Source organism: Chlorocebus sabaeus, chromosome 21, assembly GCF_047675955.1.
Source record: "Chlorocebus sabaeus isolate Y175 chromosome 21, mChlSab1.0.hap1, whole genome shotgun sequence".
Classification (NCBI taxonomy): domain Eukaryota; kingdom Metazoa; phylum Chordata; class Mammalia; order Primates; family Cercopithecidae; genus Chlorocebus; species Chlorocebus sabaeus.
In genome coordinates this window covers 69533055-69554920 of record NC_132924.1, presented here as the reverse complement: position 1 = coordinate 69554920, position 21866 = coordinate 69533055, and the positions used below count along the sequence as shown (strand labels likewise).

The 21866-nt window shown below is 32.8% G+C and overlaps 1 protein-coding gene across 2 annotated transcripts in view; it reads right to left on the bottom strand.

Annotated features, from left to right (window-relative positions):
- SEMA3E (semaphorin 3E) overlaps nucleotides 1–21866 on the bottom strand; it is a 277385-nt gene that overhangs the window by 31712 nt on the left and 223807 nt on the right. For both annotated transcript variants that reach the window (XM_007982335.3, XM_073009166.1), the window contains exons 6-12: nucleotides 12918–13037; nucleotides 11646–11788; nucleotides 10491–10605; nucleotides 9998–10067; nucleotides 7127–7271; nucleotides 4514–4736; nucleotides 1095–1186 (exon numbers count right to left, since the gene is read on the bottom strand). In XM_007982335.3, coding sequence (XP_007980526.2) covers nucleotides 1095–1186; nucleotides 4514–4736; nucleotides 7127–7271; nucleotides 9998–10067; nucleotides 10491–10605; nucleotides 11646–11788; nucleotides 12918–13037 — 908 coding nt within the window. The remainder of the gene's footprint in view (nucleotides 1–1094; nucleotides 1187–4513; nucleotides 4737–7126; nucleotides 7272–9997; nucleotides 10068–10490; nucleotides 10606–11645; nucleotides 11789–12917; nucleotides 13038–21866) is intronic.

Genomic DNA, 21866 nt, shown 5'->3' with positions numbered 1-21866 from the left:
CAGCTGAGATGAAACAAGCTGTCACTCTTGCCTTCTTGTTTCAACTTTCATGGTGTAAATAAGTATCTTTTTCATGGAGTATGTAGTGCCAAGGTTTTCACATCTCTGTGCTTTTTGTTGGTGTTTTGTTTTTTAAAATGGTCCCCAAACATAGTGCTGAAGTGCTGTTTAATATTTCTAAACTCAAAAAAGCTGTGCTGTGCCTTAACGTTGAAAACTCTTTCCCTAGATAAGCTTCATTCAGGCATGGATTATAGTGCTGTTGGCTGTGAGTTCAATTTTAGTCCATCAGCAATATATATTAAATAAGGTGTCTTTAAACACAAACACACATAAAAGAAGGTTATGTATTGATCTGTTGATAATTATGTTACAATTAGAAATTTGCTGGAACATAACCCCTTATTTCCCATGGGAGCAGTGGTCAGTATTCACTAGTTCAGTGTTATAACAACTTTAAAGACCAAAACTGCTGCAAATGATGCGACTTGATATGTGTGTGTGTGTGTGTGTGTGTATAAGTGCATATTTGTTTATATATATATGCACACATATATATGTGTATACACGCATACACATATATATATACACACACATGCATCTATGTATGTTAGTGTATCTGAATATGTAATTGTTTTTTCATGTCTTTTTAAATCATTTTCTATTGTTTTTCTTTTTTAGTAAATTCCTTGTATAATTAATGCACTTAATAAAAAGCAGTATGCTTATCTTGCCTCAGTGTTCACAATATGAAAATGTATTATTATTTTTTGTCAGTATTGATTGTACATTTCTATAAGATGTGACTGTAATACTGGCTCTGAAAATTATATGTAGTATAAATGTTATTTCATTATAGTCACAGTTTATTCACTGAAATTCTTTCCATGCTAGGTAAATATTGATCTCTCAGTTGAAAAGTCTGTAACAATCAAATACATGCACTAGAATTCGAAATAATTCTTCACTTATATTAGCTGTGAATCCACAACACACCTGTTAGGAAAAAGAAAATAGACATAGTATCTTTCCTATTTATATCTCACTTGTAGTCGTAATGCATAAATTTGGTCTGTATTTTTTACTCTAAATACCTTGAATATCTGAAGTTCTTCTAGAATTACTTCTTCCATTGATTCCATTTCTTGGTTGTAAATTGTGATTACTTTCAGCACAATTCCATTATCTGTAAGAAAACAAAACAAGAAATAAACTAGAATCTATGTCACAGTCTGGTTTTCAAATAATTAAAAACCATGTAGCTGGCTAGGTGCGGTGGCTCATGCCTGTAATCACTGTGGGAGGCTGACACGGGTGTATCTCTTGAGGTCAGGAGTTCGAGACTAGCCTGGCCAACATGGCAAAACCCTGTCTCTACTAAAAATACAAAAAGAAAAAATTAGTCAGGCATGGTGGCGGGCGCCTATAATCCCAGCTACTCAGGAGGCTGAGGCAGGAGAATTGCTTGAACCTGGGAAGCGGAGGTTGCAGTGAGCAAGATCATGCCACTGCACTACAGCCTGGGAGACAGAGAAGACTTCATCTAAAAAAAAAAAAAAAAGTAGCGACTATAAATTCAGATAAGATTTGACATCCAGATGCATGAAACATTTTTATCACTGTCAGTTTAAAACAATATGACTACTTATAAACTCATATTTTTAATTAGCAAAATTAATTTTATGTGCCTGACCAAAAAATAAGAGGAAATAATGATTTTTCCAAATAGTTTGATCCAAAAATCCAATCATAGATTCAAAAATCAAAATGTCTTTTGGAATTAATAAAACATAAGAGAGATGCCAAATTATTCTAGCTACTTTTTCTGTGACGCATGATGAAGAAATTTTTTTTACTGAAAGCTACATTCATGGTACAAAACTATACCTTAGGGAATATTCCAAGCGACACACTGTGAAACTCACCATGTATATAAAACATACACATACATGCAATCACACACAGTTTTGGCAAGAAAAAAATCCAAGTATCCACCAATGAGAGAAGTGTTTGCACCAATCATTTAGTCTCCATAATTATCATTTGTTTTTAAAGTTTATATTCATATTTTAAAATTCCATCTCATTTTTATCATTCCTGATATTCTGAACTTGTTCCTTCCTATAAACATTTTAACAAAACATTAATTTGCCGATACAAATAATTTAGTATAATGCTAGACATAATTTAGAAAAAAATAAAATATCACTTTTTGCATATTTATCATACTATTTCAGAAGTTTGTTGAAATATTATCAAGTTTTATGGATGAGTTCATAAAACTGGATTATAATTAAGCATATAACAGTTACCTGTATTGTACACGACCCAAAGGAAACAAAAAATTGTCATCATTTTGAAAACTAAGCACACATATTAAATACTTGACAATTATGTTAGGCAAAAAGCAAAGATGAGGCTCAAATGATTAATTCACAATTAGTGATTTTCTAATAAGAACCATATATGTATTGTATCAAAGCCGGTGTCTAGTAAATATTGGACAAAGTAACCATTATTTGTGGGATTTTTTGATGTTGTCCCCATTTTACATTCATCAGACATGTTCTTTTTTCTGAAAATCTGTGGTTCAATATGATGATACTTTTGAATTAAACATGGTGTATATGGCAGAACAAATATATGTTTGATATTTCTGAAATTCTCTGGAATTACTTTGATCAATATGACAAGCAAATATTTCTAAAAACAGTCTTGGACTGTTATATATGACTTCTACTTTCCAGGGCATTTAAAAATAACATATTAGGTTGGTGCAAAAGTTATTGCGGTTTTTGCCATTAAAGTAACAGCAAAAGACCGCAGTTACTTTTACACCAAACTAATACTTTAATTACTTTTATCAAATATTAGTATTGATCATGCAACTGTAAAAAATTTTGTTGGAAGTCACTATGAGTGAGTTTATGGCCAATTAATTTCAAGTTTGCTAAAGAAATCTGATGACATGTTAATCTTGAACCCACAGTGCAGAGCACATTATTAACATTAACTTCCTGAAATGAATGAACAAAATACAGCCCGTACCAGGAATCAATTTCTAAGAATAAGATAGAAGATGTTTTCTTGCTTAAATCTTTGTTTTAAAAAACAAAAGGATGGTCAGGCATGGTGGCTCATGCCTGTCATCGCAGCACTTTGGGAGGCCAAGGCAGGTGGATCACCTGAGGTCAGGAGTTCGAGACCAGCCTCACGAAAGTGGAGAAGTGCCTGTCTCTATTAAAAGTACAAAATTAGGCGGGCATGGTGGCACATGCCTGTAATCCCAGCTACTCGGGAGGCTGAGGCAGGAAAATCTCTTGAGCCTGGGAGGCAGAGGCTGCAGTGAGATGAGATCGTGCCATTGTACTCCAGCCTGGGCAACAGAGCAGGACTCTGACTCAAGAAAAAACAAACAAACAAGCAACAACAACAACAAAAAACCAGCAACAAAAGCCACAAAAAACAAAACAAAAATGAAAACAAAAGGATTTTTGGAGAAGCCCAAGCACCAACATTAATATTAATATTACATCCTGTTTCCTGATCCAGGCTTATGCCAATATCTCTTCAGAATTATGTATCTATGATTAAAGTCATGTGTGTTAGAATGCTAACTTCTCTAAAGATGATCAACTACTGTAGCAATTACTATGCTGAATAAAAAGAAAGACAATGAAAGAAAGAAAGAATCATTTTAAACACTTTAAAAATGACTATAGGATTTTAAAACACTTGAAAGAATTTGCTACATACTACTCTGGAGGCTGAAAAATTTCAAGTTCTCTTCTACACGTTAGATCTAATGTATGGGTTGATTAAAATTACAAATTTATTTGAAACTATCACTTTTAGTATATTTATCATACTTTGTTTTATTAATGCAGGATATTATGAGTAACATTTGGCTTGCTTGGTACAAATGGTTGATCTTGACATGGACTCATAAGAATTGCTGTGTTTAGAGATTTAGGTGAAGTTATTGTCCCAAGTTCCAAGTTGTTCACAAAATCTCCAGGACTCACTGATCAAAGTCAGTAATGGAGCCAGGAACCTGACAGAACTATTCTTGCTATGACACTCTGCTTCCACTATGAGGACTTCTATTTGGAACCAACTTTGTTCATTAACATCTATTATTCATTTCATTACTTATTCATTTATTCATATGCATGAAGTATTGATTATGTATAAGGAATTATGTGCTATGCAAGCCCCAAATCCTCTCTTTGGCAGCTTCAATATTTCTCACATCTGAAAAAAACCACATTTTTGTTGGTCAAACCATGACCCTTCTGACAATGAAAGTGGTAATATTCTCAGACAATTGGCCTAACCTCTTACTATTGCAGTCACATGAGGTCTCTATTTCAATCTGTCTCATTTTGGATTAGAAGTGTGAAATGGGTTGATGGATGGACAGATTTGTTGATAGGTGCTTTAGGAATACTATTAAAATTATTGAATTTAAAGGTCAATTTAAACGTCTCTGAGTACTTTCTCATCTCTTTACCTGTCCCAATAAATAAGACATCATATTGGCCATCCTCAGCTTCCACTCGATCCACTGCTATTTGTTTCAGGTTATATTTTCCATCTATTTTTACCAATATTGGTTTTTTATGGGCAGGTTTTATGGCCTGGTACATTAGTGGATGACTTCTTGCAAATCGGATGGCATCATCGGGATAGTCCTTGGTGGTTCCGTATCTCCCTCCATTTACTTTGCTGGCACACTGAAAAACAAGTGGATTAGATAATTCTTTTTGCCTTACACCTGAAGAGAAAATTTATAATCAACCACGAGAAGAATCAGAAAAATTGAAGATGTCAAATTAGTCAATTGTGCATTTAGAAATATATAGTAATCATATATTTTTCTCTTTTGTTAACTTTTATTTTAGGTCCAGAGGCACATGTCCAGGTTTGTTACATAGGTAAACTCATGTCACGGGGGTTTGTTGTACAGATTATTTAGTCACCCAGGCACAAAGCCTAGTTCCCAACAGTTCTTTTTTTCTGATCCTCTCCTTCCTCCCACCCTCTGACTTCAAGCAGGCTCCAGTGTCTGTTATTCCCCTCTTTATGTCCATGTGAGTAACTATACATTTTTCATTACAGAAATGGAATCTTCCTCGGAAATTGGAAAGACTAAATTTTTGCAAACATGCAGCATTAGAAATACAGAGAAACTAGAGAAATTCTGAAAAAGTGAGATATAGTTAATATCAAGACTTTGGGGATGGTCAAAATGTTTAACATCATAAATTATTTTCTCTGTTTTTGAAATTTTCTTTTTGTAATAAGTTACATATTGAAGGGAAACAATCTATTGTTCATACAAAGAGAAGAAATCTCTTTGCTGTGCAGAAACTTCTCTCTAACTAAGGATCACAACTGTACAAAATAGTTTTACCACTATTGAGTCTATGATAATATGATGAGTGATGGTTCTGATTGGCTTACTGACTATAGAATTTTAGTGGTTCAACATAAAAACCTATTCAGACGTTTTCAGTGTTAATTATCAATGGCAAAAAAACTATGTTTACTATAATCTATATGAATTTGTATTTTTAATGGATTTGACAAAATAAACTGGAAAACAAGAAATATGTACTATAACGTCAGTTTTTAAACCACTGACTATAAAATTAAATACTCAACAGTAGCTTAAGTTACTCATTGGAAAACCTTTAAATGTGTTGATTCTTGCTTGTTGGTAACTGCTCCCTCATTTTACATATTTTCCTCCAGAACTAGCAGCAATTGCAATGATTACCTTGATAAAAATTTTCCACTTTAGAATATAAATACAGTAGTTTAGTAATCAGATTCCACAAAGAGGACATTTATAATGGTGTGGTTTTTAAAATCAAACCATATTTCCTAATTTGGCATGGATTTTTCACTTGAGTGTACTTTCATGATATATAATTGGAAACATTTTGGACTAGCTTGGAAGCAGATCCATAACCAGTCACTTCCTCCAAATCTCCTTTAAGACCATGTGGTTTCAAGAAGCATTTCCAGCAAAGCCACAGGAGTAGGTTTTCTCCATTTAAAATTGTAATTTCAATCAATAGAGTGAAATAAAATATACTTTATGTCTTACTGGAAGTAATAATTTTAAGCTAGTGAGAGAGAGTGATTGAAATGGTAAAGCCTTAACACTTGTTAATGGAGGTAAGGTTTGTTTCCACTTTGGGTTTTTGCTCTACAAAAACGGTTTCTACTCGACTTGCAAGTAATTGTGGAATCAGCATAGTGATGGGATTTCACCAGCTGCTTTAAAAGTATAGATGTTGACTTGTGTGACAAGTTAAATGTTTGCTCTCCATGGCTCACATAGCACATACAATGATCCAAAGTTTTTCCAACCTATTTGCACACAGGATGAATGATACAAAATCATCATCTCATCGTCACCCTCATTATCATCATCAGTTTTAGCCATGTGTGCTAAAAGCACAAAAGTCTGCATGCCTAGCTAAGAAGAATCTTAATAGTATAGTTCAGAGACAAGCGGTAGAACTTTTGTACTCTAGCAATACTTTTGTATTGGCATTTCTTTCCTAAGGGGCCAGCAAGGATGTTAAATGAGGTGTTAAGTATTCTGAAGACGTAGAGAAAAAAACTTCTTATAGATTTCCCACAATGAGAAGTAAGGAGACAGTTTGGCCTATGGAAATTAGAGGCTGATTTAAATATTAGAACATAAAAATTTGGTGACATTGTCCTGCTTGGAAATTATATGTGGTACTAATTCCTCTCAAGAGGCTGAGAGAAATATGATGTTCATGTTACTGAATGTTTCTGTGTTCACCAGTACTTTAAAAAATAAAATTTTAATTGGTGTTACTTAGCCAAAATATCAATAATAATATATATGTTATAAAACTGCTGTGTCCATTATATATTATATTCTTTTTATTAAATAACAAGCAAAAACTTGAGATTGGAAAGGATATTTCTTTGCTACATATACTTTTCACCGGCATACTTTTAGGTATAGTATTCCTTAACTGTTTATCTGCAAAGTCTGTAAAGCACATGAAACAGTGAACAAAATATTACCAAAAGAGTCCTTAAAAATAAGAATTACTGGTTACATTACTAAACTTACAGAACCAGGCCTTGGATAAGGGACTTTTCCTTCATAGACTGACCAGTGGTATTCAGGTCCTTCCTTATGTGCATATGGTCCGTTGAAGGCTGCCCGAATGCTAGACATATGATAGACACATATAGCATGCCCTCGAAAAATATTACTGAAAAATACGGAAAAGATAATTATTATTCTGGAACCTGCTAAGGTCACCTAGCCAAGCACCCCAGCCTACAAAGATAAGAGTCAAGTCTTTTGAGTAAAGTAGTTGCAATTTCTTTAAGCAAAGAATATTCTAGATATGTTAACTAATGCAATATTTCCAATTTTGAAACTCTGAAACTTACCATTTTATTAATTGCCTACTTAATACAGTTGAAGGTGACATTGTTAGAATGACAAAAATAATGTCACTTCACTTATTTTTAAACCTTGTATTGTGTTTTTATTTTTTTTATTAAGAGAGATCAGGCCTTCATATTAATAAAGACTTATTCCCAAGTTGAATTATTCATTTAGGTATTATCTCCTTTTATGTTGTTCTATTTTCAAAGTAGACAGTGTTCTCTTACTCACTATGCTGTTAATATTGCTACAAATTCTATTAAGATGTATTAAGTTTCTTAATATATATGACTTAAAGAACAATTTAAAGTCTCATGATAATTTAGGCCTTTTTTCCATTTTTTAGCTGGGGTTCATGTAGATATCAATATGCTTGTATATTCCTTCCTTCAGCCACTGAAAAGTGTCTATAGTAAAAAGATGACTGGATTGAATATGTTAAGCATGACAAAATTACTTTAACCATATAAAACTTAGATCCCTCATCTCCAGAACTAGCAGCAAGCAAAATAATTTTCTTGACTAAAATTTCTACTTGACTGTATAAAGGAAGTAGTTGACTAACTATGGCAACTTTTACTGAAAACATTTGTAATCAGATTCTACAAAAGAACATCTTTAAAAATTATTTTTAAAACAATCTTGCCATATTCCTTAATTTAGCATGAAATGAATGAATTTTAACATTATCAGAATCTCTGTATTGTAAGAATCCAAATTGTTAATGTTTGTGAAAGTATTTTGCAAAATTCAAAGTTCTATATAAATAGAGTTTCCTACATACCGAGACACCTGTAAAACAGCAGTTATGTTACTGTCCTACACCCCCAATTTACACATTTTATAACACATCTTGAAGCAATTGGAAATGCCTAGGATGCAGGGAACACTTGAGATAGTCTCCTAACTAAAGTGGTAGCACACCTTTGATCACCATTCTACAAATATCAATCCTTATGTCAGGTAACAGCTGGGAAGCTTTTGTTCTCAGATTTATATAAATTGAACAGTCAAAAGAGAAATTATAGAAGAAAATCATGTCTTATGTTTGATTTCTCAGAAAGATCCATTATGCTATCATTTAGGAAAACAGCTTATAATCTGATCATATTAACCCATAGAAAAACTAAACTGATTATTCCATAGCTTAAATTTATCATATAAATTCACTGAATTATCATGCAATGTATGAATTATTCACAGCATAAGGGAGGAGATGAAGTTAAAATGATAAGTACTCTCCATGCACTGTGATAACTACCAATCTACATTAACTATTTTTCTTTGCATCAAGAAATAATTGATAGACAAATTGTTTCCATGTTTCTCTGTTGAAGAAAAAGTCTCTTTGCAACAGCAGGATTCTTGTCTACAGAGATGTATTATTTTTTCTAAGTGACATTAGAAACCACCTGCTGAAAAATAACAAACTAAATCTGTGTGGAAAGACCCCCACGTAAGCACAGTATACACAATTATGTGACAGTTTATGGCTTATATGGTGTAAAAGAGGAATTCAGTAATATTATTCTAGCCCTGTCAAGAGAATTGAGGTATATTCTTCTTTATTTTTTATCCTAATCATTTTACCTGCACTATGCTTTACCTAGAAAGAGACTCAGGAAATTGTGTATATAACCTTTTAACAAAAACTGATTCTAATATTTTTATTTGTGTGTAAAAATACATAAAATAATATTTTATCCATTTTTTTACAGCACTTTACCATGGGTAAAAAAAAAAAATACAAAAACATAAAGGGGAAAACAACAGATTATACATCTTAAACTTGAGCAGCAAATTTAAAAGACAGAGAGCCAATGATCAACATGTGTTCACTACGAATCAACATGAGAGCAGGAAAATCAGAATAAAAGAGCAAGAAGAGTGCTCTGTGATTAAGAAATTGAGGAATTTTTCTTGGCTATGGCAATTGGTAAGTATTGGAGAACTGATTTAAATCAGTGTTGGAGGAGAAAGTTATTTCAAGCAAGATAAGTGAATAAATAAAAATATAGTAATGGGAACTAGCAAAGTAGACACTGCCTCACATCTGTCAAGGCATTATCTTGTCAACATCAGACCATTAGTGAACTCAGAGGGAAAACATACAATGGTGACTGAGTAACAGTTGATATAGAACCTTAAAAGCCTGACTTGGAAAATTCTGTATGATGAATAAAGGAATTGTCCTAGACTTTACAACATATAATAACACATTGTAAGGACTGATATCTTACAAACTGTATGTGAAAAAAAAAATCACTGTGTTCTAGATTAGAGAGTGAAGAGATTAGGATACTGAGCACAGGAAGATTCTGAGCACTATAAACAAAAACAAGATTTGGATTGAGATTGAGCTTTTGAAAACGAAAGTACATTTGCAAACATTAGAGAATAAAGATCAATTGGTGATTATAAAGTGTAGGAAATGAGAACAGCAACTGGGTCAGTAGTCTTACAAGTTACATACACCGTGAAAGGAGAGTCCAGTGAGGCATCTCTTGTTTTATATTGTTTTTATTGACTGTATAAATTTCTCACCTGGTAGTGTTAAAGAGTCCAAATATCACTGGATTCTTATGATCTCTGGTAGGTAGCAAAAAAACGTCCTCTGAAAAATTAAAGAATATTCCATCGCTTAGTATTTTTAGCTCTCTTTGCATGCAAAGAAAATGTATTCACATAAATTTGTTTAGAACCCAATATAGATTTTAAGATGTATATTTTCATATACAATTATATAACCAAGATCAATCATAACAGAGCTAATCATTCAGTTGTTCTGGGTGACCTTGAGCTGAACAACAGGAAGGAGCCAGACATGGACTAAGCTAACAAGATGCGCCTCTTTGTGTTCTTGCAATCCCTTTTCCCCCAGCATTTGTGCCTGCCCAAATTGAAAAGAACAGAAACTTGCTCTGTGTTAGATAGAGGTCAAATACACAGAAAAAAAGTTTTCTATGTGTCCTAGGGATAAAGTTATAAAGAAGCATATACATAAAAGAGCAAATTTAATTCACCTAAAAACATTTACCTAATTCATCAAAATGTGTGTCAATCCCATTCATTCCTGGTACTGAGCAAACGAGTCTCGCTTTTAGGAAAGTGCTCCACTTATTCACCAGTATTCTCTGCCCTCCTACATCATTCTGTGAAAACCAAAAAGGAGGTAAATAGTTACCTGAAGAATTCTGACCAACCACAGATTTTATATTATTAAACATGCAGTTGCCAAGAGTTATGACTTTTTTATTTAACTAGGAAAATTTGGCATAATTCTCAAGTAATGTCATAGGTGCAATTCCCCATAATTTAGGGTTTTTTTTTTTTTTTGGTTTCTTAATTTGGCCTTGTCAGCGCACTTTTGCCCTGATACAGTAAATATATTTTGCAGATGTTAAACAATATTAATACAGCAATCTCTCCTAAACAGAATAGTGGGGAGATACAGTAATCATGATTATTACTTAGTTCATAAATAATTTGCTTCTCTCAGGAATATAGAAACATCTATTTCTTTTCTTCCTTTAACAAAGGAAAAAGGCTTTTCAAGAAAGCTTGAAATACACACACACACACAATGCCCATACTATATATGTAATAAATATATACACACACCACACACACAATATACATATACACACATATTTATATGTAAGTTTATTTTCGAACATCTTCTTAAATGCCAAGGTAACTTTACATTTGTAAGTTTATTAGATTCTTAGATTATGTTGCTACTCCTCTTGGTTTTAAATGTTCCCAAACAACTCTAAATATTCAGTAAATTACAGATGGCTTTTTTAAAAAAAAACTTAAACCAATCGAATTGTTCAAACATAGCTATGTATATTATTTGTACTGTGTACTAAAGGAATAAAAAAGGTTTTGATTAAATTCATTAAGAAAAATCGAGTTCAAATTTCTGCATGGGAAGAAGGACAGTATAATTATAGACTATTTCTTCTTGGTATGGCTTCAAACATGGGGAAAAAATCATACAAAATACAAGGTCCTTTTAAGATACACCCTTCATTAGATATGAAATGTAGAGGTTGGTATAGTAAATATCAATTGTAGGCAGTCTAAAGAATACTAGAAAATATTTAAAAGTAGAAACGTATTATAAACTTCATAAAGGCCTGACCATAAATTGTGAGATAAGCAAGCATAACGAGAGAGAAAGCCTCACCACACAGAGTCGCCCGACCCTGGTGTAAATTGCATGGGCATTGTTTTCTGCCTCCAGTGCCTTCTCAGTAAAAAAGAAATAGATTTTGTTGTCATCTCTGTCTTCATTGTCAGGAATCATGTATGAACCTACAAATTTTGGTTCTATAGGAGCAAAAAATAGGAGAAAAAGTGAAAAAGATATTATAACAAAATGCTAACAAGTTATTGCAATAAATTACATATCATCTGAATCCTTAAGTTTAACTTTCACCATTTCATAAAGAAATAGTTTTCTTGAATTTTTTTACCAAACATGGAAAACGCTGTAGATATCTCACTTTATTTGCATATTAACAGCCCTTTTAGAAATATTACAAGAATATTTAATTGGAAAATAAAAGAATCAAGGAGAGAAGAAGAATTTCAAACAACAGGCAATGCGAAATTAAAATGCATACAGGAAAGAACAGATTAGGAGCTCGATGAAGATAATCTCTATAAATTTCCTTCCATTGTAGGTAAACACTAAATGTAAGTATAAGTAACATATTAAAGTAAATAAATACATCATCATTGATTTTTAATTCATAAATTATCTACCAGTATAGCACATAGATCATTTTAGATTCAAAGTAGAAAATTTATTTTACATTTTTGAGATTGTAGTCCAAGAGATTTGAATACATGTTCTTTGACATGGTACGTAAAATATATGAATGGTAGCATCAATAACTACTGTGCATTTTACAGCTTAATAAAAATGTGGAAAGTAATTAAAATGCTCACCATAAAACAATATTCTAGCACCTCCATATACCAGTGTGCCAAAATATAAAACGTACTTCTTACAAAGATTTCTGTATCAATGAATGTCTAGTGACTTTCCTAGAGTTTTGTCTCTAAAGTGTAATGCAATCCTATTAAAACAAGCAAAGCAGGGCAATCAATTAATCAAAAATTCTATCAGTTGATAAAAGTAGACAAAACAGCTTACTGGATGATGGACTTTTCATTTTTCATACATTTGCTTTGTTTTCCTTATTTAAATACTGATTTCTAAGCATTGCTCAAAAGGTATACTGATTTTATAATTAAGTCAATCAATTTTGATAGAAAATGATATACATATATCACATACAATATTTTAATTCAAGAACGTTGTTAGTAAAACATCCTGAAATTTGTAAAGGAATTGTATTTATATTCTTATTATTATCAAAATGGCAATATTTTCCATAAGTTTTAGAGTTGGTTTCAATCCTAATTCACATGATCTTCTCCTCATCCTTACCTTTCAACAGACGCTCATCGTCATGCTCAGTGCGGATATGGGCCAGTCGCCCCATGCTGCGGAAGATTGCAGCGTCTCTGCTCCAGTAGTCACTGTAGAGTCCAGCAAACAATTCACTACCTACATGGGAGCATCAGTAAAAAAGAAGTCAGTGTTTGTTTCTGAATTTGAAGACGAGGTATAAGTCACAATTATATTAAATACATCCATATTTAATATGTGTATCTATAACATGTACTTTACGACATTAATACTATTGGTGTTAGGAGCATGGATGGTACAGTAAGAGTCCCAGGGTTTGAGTCCAGAGTCTGTCACTTGCTAGGTGTGAATTTCGGCAAGTTGCTAAGTTTCCTGTGCCTCAGTTTCCTCATTTACAAATTAGAAAAGTAATTGCATTCAGTAAGGTAGTTAAGAGTTAAGCACTTGTAAGAATAGGTAAATCGTAAGACCTATATGAGTTTTTGGTAAATAACTTTGCTTCATTTATTTTCCTAGACTCAGTTGTCCTCTGGCCAAGAAACAAATGATAACAGTAGATTTCTGGAAACAGCAACCTTAAAGCAGAGTGGTAAAACTGTTTTCTTAATGAGTGGCATATAATATTGGTCTAGTTCTAAAACATATATGATTATTATATTACATAGTACTAATGCTTTTTTTAAGTTTGCAATGTGTATCTATGCATACATATGATATTTAAAGTGCTTTAAAGGTTAAGAGATTTCAAAATTAATTGTATTTCCAACTTAATATATCTAAATATGTAATTAATTTTATAATTAGGATTATTAAAATTACAGGTATAAGAATTTGACCTAATACATAAACAGCATTTAAAAGATCTTGAATACTTTATTTATAAATTTTATTTATTAGAACTTTAAAAATTGTTTCATTATTTATGAAGGATTTTTTTTCCCAAGGTAAGGTCTTTAAAGCTTTGGAGGCCAGGCGTGGTGGCTCATGCTTGTAATCCCAGAACTTTGGGAGGCTGAGGTGGGCGGACCACGAGGTCAAGAGATTGAGATCATCCTAGCTAACCCGGTGAAACCCCATCTCTACTAATAATACAAAAAATTAGCCAGGCGTGGTGGCTGGCACCTGTAGTCCTAGCTACTGAGGAGGCTGAGACAGGAGAATAGCGTGAATTCGTGAGGCGGAGCTTGCAGTGAGCCGAGATTGCACCACTGCACTCCAGCCTGGGTGACAGAGCGAGACTCTGTCTCAAAAAACAAAAAACAAAACAAAGCAAAACAAAACAAACAAACAAACAAACAAAAACCCTTTGGAAAACTTCAGAAGTGTAAGCATATTTGTATGGTTTAACATTTGGGAAAATGATCAATTAAATTATATATACAATAAATTAAAAGGAAATTTATTTTCAACTTACATTAACTGACTATTTTTTTAAAGTAAAGATGATTGCTTTTTTTATACCAAATTTAGAATAATAAGATATAAATCAAACTCAAAGATTAAAAAAATAAGCTTTAGAATTACTACTATAATAATCTTTTTCACTTTAAAAAGATAAATAATTCTAATTAGTTTTTCTCTGTTCACAAAATCCTCTATGGATTCTTAAAACACTGTATGAGATACAAACAAATAAAATCTATGGTTTCCAATAAATAATTTATTTTTAAATTATATGTTCTATATGAGAGAGAGAGGAAAAAGTAAATGTGTCAGAGTGTTAACAATTGGTGACTCGAGGCAAATGGTATACAGGTGTTACTTTTACTTCAATTTTTTTTGTATGTGAAAATTTTCAAGATAACAGTTTTTAAAAAGATATTTATTGAGTTCTAGTATATGCAGCTTACGCTAAGTGAGAGGTATGATGCAAGGAAAATAACAAAAACGAAATGATGATTTAAATCTGGACTTAACAACATATAATTTGGTAGAGAAAAGTTAGGTCAGAACTCTTACTTAAGCATATCATGTTATTTGGTAATAGAAAGGGAAAAGATTAACATAATTTTTATCAAAGTCGATTAATTAGTGCTGTCTTCCCCAGAAATTTTATGTCTGTTTGAAGAAGTATTTTGAGATCAAATGCGTTCAGTGGTTAGGAATATGACCTGTTACCTGGAATTCAGTCTGCATTATTTAAACATCGATAAAAGAGTCATTAAAAGGACTTTGGAATCATCTATGGCATAAACAACCAAGTTGACCCTTTAAAAAATCGACTATTAACACATGAGTGAGGATTTCTCTGAAATATTTTTGTTTTTAATTATTATAGTTGAATTATGTTTCCCACACCAAATATAAAGGCCATCTTGTGAAATGGTTGTAAATATAATCTATTTTGCTAATGTGGGCTGGGCTGAATCTTTAATGTATAGTGGGAATAAAGATTAGCTTTCTTTAAAATCATGAGTTTTCTATTCTTTAAATTTTTAATATTTGATTTTATATTTTAAAGTATTTTAGACTTTGGTAACTGAAAATATTGTTAGGGGAAAATAATATTTATATTAGTACACATTGACTTTAATGGATTTATCCTAATTTGGAACATTGTTTCAAAATTATCGTTTTAATCAATACTATAAAATTAACGAACAAGTACTCCTTAGAGCCACTAGATGGCAGCCCTATGATACTAGATAATACTATATCCAGGGACGATTATCTGCACAAGAGAAAAAAATAATATATTCCCAATGTTACCCAGCTTCCCATTTTGCACGCAGGACAGAGAAAATTGTGAGCAATTCCCATAACACAATATGAACTGCATGACTTAAATTTCAAAGACACTATATAGGTGCTAAAAACTGTATGTTTGGCAAAATACTTTCCTAAGAAAATTAGAAAAGACAACATATTAGTGAAAAATAATGATATTAATAAAGCCTTAGGTAAAATAATACCTAATAGTAATTAAATAAGCAAAAATACTGAGCATTATTATAATTTTTAATACAATTTGTAGTAAATACATAGTCTTTAATTAAATTTATTTTAATTATTTGGTGTCAGAAAATTTGTGAATCAGTACATTGATCTTTTATAGAATGCAAAAATAACATCTGGATACATCATATTTTCATGGATTAAAATAGAAAAACATTTTATAAAAATACTAAAATATGTTTTAGGGCTTCAATTATAACAGAAGAACTACTTAAGGATTTACTTTTCTATGTCTATGGAGACAGGTGAGTTTAACTTCTTGTCACACTCAACAATAGTCTCTATATAGAGAAGAAAGAATAGTAGAATTAGGTCTGCAGTGGAAATCTGGCAAGCTAGGTCCCCAGCTCGAAATCTGCTATTTGATCACCACAAACTGTTCAAAATCTTAAGGTCTCAGTTATCTGTAGAATCAAAGAGACCTCCATGTAATTCTCAGAATCTGCCAAGCTTTTATATTCTCTCTGCTCTTTGGCCTAGAATTCCACTCCTCTCTTCCCACCTCACCTTCCTTTTGCCTCGTTATTGTCCACTTTTTCCATGATGCCTTGTCTGGCCAAACTTTTGTTAGTGTAGTGGTTCCTAGTGCCACTGTAGCTCCGGTACCTATTTCTATCCTACTGCTCATCCAACTATATTCTTATTGACTCCTTATGTGTTTGAAATGATGCCTCATTAATGTCTGAAATACAAAAAATGCTCAATAAATACTGTTGAATCAACGAATGGCTTAATGAGTTAACAATTAAATATATCAGAAGTTCCTTTCAGGATTTAAAAAAGGTTATGAAAGGCTGTGAAATGTCAACAATCAGGGCCAGGTGCGGTGGCTCTCGCCTGTAATCCCAACATTTTGTGCAGCCAAGGCTGGAGGATTGCTTGAGTTCAGATGTTCAAGATCAGCCTGGGCAACATAAAGATACCCCCGTCTCTACCAAGAAAATAATAATAATAATAATAATAAATAATAAAGTAGCTGGGCATGGGGGCCCGCACCTGTGGTCCCAGCTACTCAGGAGGCTGAGGTGGGAGAATCGCTTGAGCCCGGCAGGTAGAGGCTGCAGTGAACTATGGTTATGCTACTGCACTCCAGCCTCGGCGGCAGAGCCAGATCCTGCCTAAAAAAAGAGAAAAATAAACCACTCAGGATAAGATCCTAACTTTAAAAAACTGTTTCAGAGAGAAAATATCAAATGAAAGAAAAGGCTATTGAGAATTTACATGGATAACAAATTTGAATTTTTGTTCCTTAAGGGCCTTATGTTATCTATTAATTTTAATAGATTAAAACAGGAACTCTATTTTTTTTCAAAAATTTGTCCCCAAGAATTTCAGCCCAAGGGACATTATATTGTGATTAAAAGACTGTGTCAACACTAAGTTGCTTATGTGAAAGAAAATAAGACAGTCATTTGATTCTTTGAAATAGATAAAAACAAATTCTTTACAATGATTTTAAAATGTGTAATTAAAATACTTTTCTCTGTAACTCCTTTTTTTACAATGTAAACTCTAGTTGAAGTTGTAATTAAATGCATTGCATTGCCTTAATATTTTATGGAATGTATCAAGAGTTTTGTTCATAGACTATATATTATCTGAGTTTTTATTTACCATGTTGGATTTTAATTGTATAACAAGAAAAATTCACAGTAGTGTTTCATGACCTTCTTATCTTGTTAAGTTTTACTCAAGCATTTGTTCTGTTTATGTTATAAATGTATGTTCTGCAAATCTAAATAATATGAAACACATTTGCCTCGTGGAACAGCATATAGCTAAAGACTGATTTAGCTGCCTCACTTTATAACTGAATTTTATAATTTTGTTAGAAAATTATTCTATTGTGGATGGATTGTTTTGCAGAATCACTATGACCTGCATAGCTACAAAGAGAAACAAAATGCATTTGGGAGGATGAGGACGGATGAACATGATCCACATATTTCAACATCCCAGTTCGCACTCATATTCTGCTTAGGATGCTGAAAGAAACCAGGATGAATGTGTAATTCTAAATGTGTGATTTTATTAGGCATTTAGCTGTTGTTTGGGCTTTCAGTTTATTTTGGTTTGGGCAGATGATTAGCACTAGCTCTCAATGTTAAGAAGGTGGTTTTGAGGCATGAAGGAACAACAAAAACATCTTATGAATCTGTTTATTTGTGTGTGCCAGCACCCATGGCTATACTCTTGAGTTTTCTTTTTGGCAAACCGATGATATTGATACCATGATAGTTAAAGCAGATTCTCAAAGGAGAGAATATAAGTGGGGAATTGAAGAGTGGGGCTTTTTTCTTCTTTCTTTACCTCTTTTCGTTGTGAAGGAACCATAAGTAAAGTATTCAAATAGCTCCGTAGAGAATAGCAGTCATGGTCAGAAGCTACAATAAGCATGTGGATAATGGGCATTCTGCCAAGTGTGAGAGAGAGCGCAGCAGCCTTGGATAAGAAATTATAGATATTCTTTAGGGACAGGGAGGTGGTAAGGGAATAACCTGAAGTCTATGTTTCTATATAGTTGAGGTGAATTCAAAACATGAAGGAGAACATTTACTTATTATGTTTGTACAACTTATCATAAAGAGAAAGACTCTAACTTCATTTATAATTTTTTCATTTATTTTTCTAACAAATGACCTTACTTTTTGCCAGTTTATTCCCTGAATGTAAATATAGTTAATTGAAAATAAACAATTATTTATTTAAAATGTTTTAATGTTATTAACAACTTGAAACAATAACTTAAATGGTCTCTGCATGCATTCCAACTCCCACTCATTCAATTGACATTGACTTTTAATTTACAGAATTCATAATGAGGATCTCTATTCACAAAGGTATTATTATGATGGATAAAAGTTCAGTCAGGAAGAGGATTTCAGCAGCTGTAAACGTTGTAGTTTCATTTGCTGAAAAAAGTAATGGGAAAAAAGTGTAGAAAAAAATTCATGGACTATAAAATGTCTTACTAGCAATTACTTGTTAAAATAAAATTTAGTGTGCATTTACTTTGAAAAGCATCCCTAAAAATACCCCAACAACAAAGTTAATACTTTCAAAGCAAAGTGTTAAAAGGCATATGGCAAATCAGGATTTTTTTTTCCTCAAACACTAGCAACATGTGTCTTATCATACCTGAGGCATTTCAGGAATGGTAGGATTGAATTGTACTTGGAACTGCTAATACAACTATGGGTCAGAATAAAATTTAAAAATAAAATGGCAATAAATTAAAAGGAGAAACTATGGGGGACTGTAACGTTACTGAAGATATTATCAACTTAATTAGAATATTGCAATATTATATAAACTATAACTAATAAAAAGAGTCAGCAAGGCCGGGCGCGGTGGCTCAAGCCTGTAATCCCAGCACTTTGGGAGGCCGAGACGGGCGGATCACGAGGTCAGGAGATCGAGACCATCCTGGCAAACACGGTGAAACCCCGTCTCTACTAAAAAGTACAAAAAACCAGCCGGGCGTGGTGGCCGGCGCCTGTAGTCTCAGCTACTCGGGAGGCTGAGGCAGGAGAATGGCATGAACCCGGGAGGCGGAGCTTGCAGTGAGCTGAGATCCGGCCACTGCACTCCAGCCTGGGTGACAGAGCGAGACTCCGTCTCAAAAAAAAAAAAAAAAAAAAAAAAGAGCAAAAAATATTTGCTTCTTGGCCAAAATGACATATGACATACAGAACACTATTTCCTGGATTTTTATTTGGCCAATTACCAAACTTAATAAGTTAGTAGCAAGATAATTACTAAGTATATTTAGATGATTTGAAAGGCATGGATAAGCAATGCAGCAATTCATTATACTGAAAAATTTATTGTTTCAACAAGCTGCTTTTAAAATCAAGTTGTAATGCCTTGTCTTCTTCAGACAGTTACTTAAAACCACTTCAAATACAGTAGGAGTAATCACACCGGAGGAAAACTTGGCTAAACATGCAAAAATATGGCACCTGAGATATGAGCTGATATGCTTCCAAGATAAATTGTGTTAGTACAAAGAGACATTGGACGAGCAAGCCTATTTAATATATGATTTCATTTTGATTAGTTTCTGAACATATACGACATAGTTCAGTAAGAAGCTTGTTTCTACTCCTTAAATCCTTTGTCACATAGAATTATTGCAAGCTATCAAACTTTCATTTCTAAGTTAGATTATAAATGGAATAAAAATGTGCTTTATAGCTCATCTTTCATCTATCAAATAAGCTTTAATATTTATTCAATTTTTTATTAACCTCTTCATATGATCTTAAGTCAGCTAAATTTAAGTTAACTGAATTAAAATTGTATCTAAAATTAGGAAATTACATAGAACTTTCTCTAATGTGCAAGCACCATTTTTTTTAGGTCAAGTAGCTTTATGAATATACTACCAGTTTCAGTGTTTTATCATTAAATTTGTCTTCATGTGAACAAATATTGAACATTGTGTGACATATAATTAACCATGAAACCAAGAAGTAGCAATAATCTAACGATAGTCATCTTTTTGTTGGAGGCTTGTCTTAACCCATCAGCAGAGAACATGTGTGGTCACAAAATACCACATTAATACATTCTTTCACAGTCAGAGTAAGCTGTACCTAGCTTGCCAAATTCCAACTCAGGTAGCTCCATTTTTCCAGCCCACATTCCTGCTGCTTTTGCAATTGGGTGAATTATTTTCACTTCCTCTCTTTTAAAGAGTTTCTGGCTCACATAGGTTATCAGGTTTCCATCCAGTGGCTGCTGCATTTCCACAGTGAGTGAATGATCTCTCCAAGGTACTTTGGGATGAAAGTGAGTGGATAAATGTGAAGAATTATATTTTTATTTCTTCTCTTTGGAGGGATTATTCTATAACTTTTATGTTTAGCTTGGAGGGCTCTTTTGATTTGATTTCTCTTCTGAATAAGCGAAACAGCCACCCAGATGGCAAGCACTTCAGATTTCAGCATAGTGTAATTTGATTTGGAAGTTCAATGAAACTCACTTGGAAATGTCCCTCCAGTAATATTTCCCCTCTTAGAAATTTCACTTTTAAATTCTTGGTTTCATGCAGAAACAAACTCCTAGGGAGACTGAGTAGTGAGTGGCAAGGTGGTCATAGAAATTATTATTAACTCTTCAAATGAAATGTTAAAAAATAGTCTCAGGATTTCACTATAGAAGCAGTATATGATGTGTAATTTTTAATTTCCTATTCCCTTTTCATGATTCTTAGGAACAATATTCCAAAATTAATTTTTCATTTGTTTAGGAACCTCAGTGAGAATTACATTTAGTATTTATAGGAGACTTAGTCTTTGCAAGATACTATATGGCACAAGAAAGATAAGAAAGTCTCTTTTTTTCCAAACATAGTACAATCTTTATGAAGAAAATTCACTAACAACTTTAGAAAAAGATGGTATGAGCCTATCAGATATATAAATTTTAACATATATTTTGTCAATTGCATTGGAATTTCTTGCATTTATGCACCTGGCATCCCCCAAAAGTGTTATTTCTAAGGTTTTGACTTTTACTAAGTCTAACCTGACTTAGGCAACCCTTTTCCCATATTTAAAGTCTTCCTTTTTTTAATACTCTATTCACACACACACACACACACACACACCCCGAAAGAGAGAGAGAGAGAGAGAGAGAGAGAGAGAGAGAGAGAGAGAGGGAGAATTGGCAGAGAAACTCAAAATATTTCAAGTAATATTTTTCTTTAATATTTATTTTTCTCAAATATTGTACCTCTTTATTCAAGCCCCTGAAGAACTTAATTACTATATCATTCTCATTTTATAGCCTTGTCAAATTTTGAAGCTGAAGTAAGTCAAACTTTTCCCGTTAATTAGAGTTAACATGAGGTGTTTGCTATATAATACATAGGTTTTAAAAAGCTTTACTTTTCTACACCTGAGAACCATATGTGGGATAGGGGAGTGTAGGGAGTAGAATGCAAGACCCATCAAAATAAACTGTCTCGAATATGTTCAGGGAACTTAGATTCTCAAGAATACACAG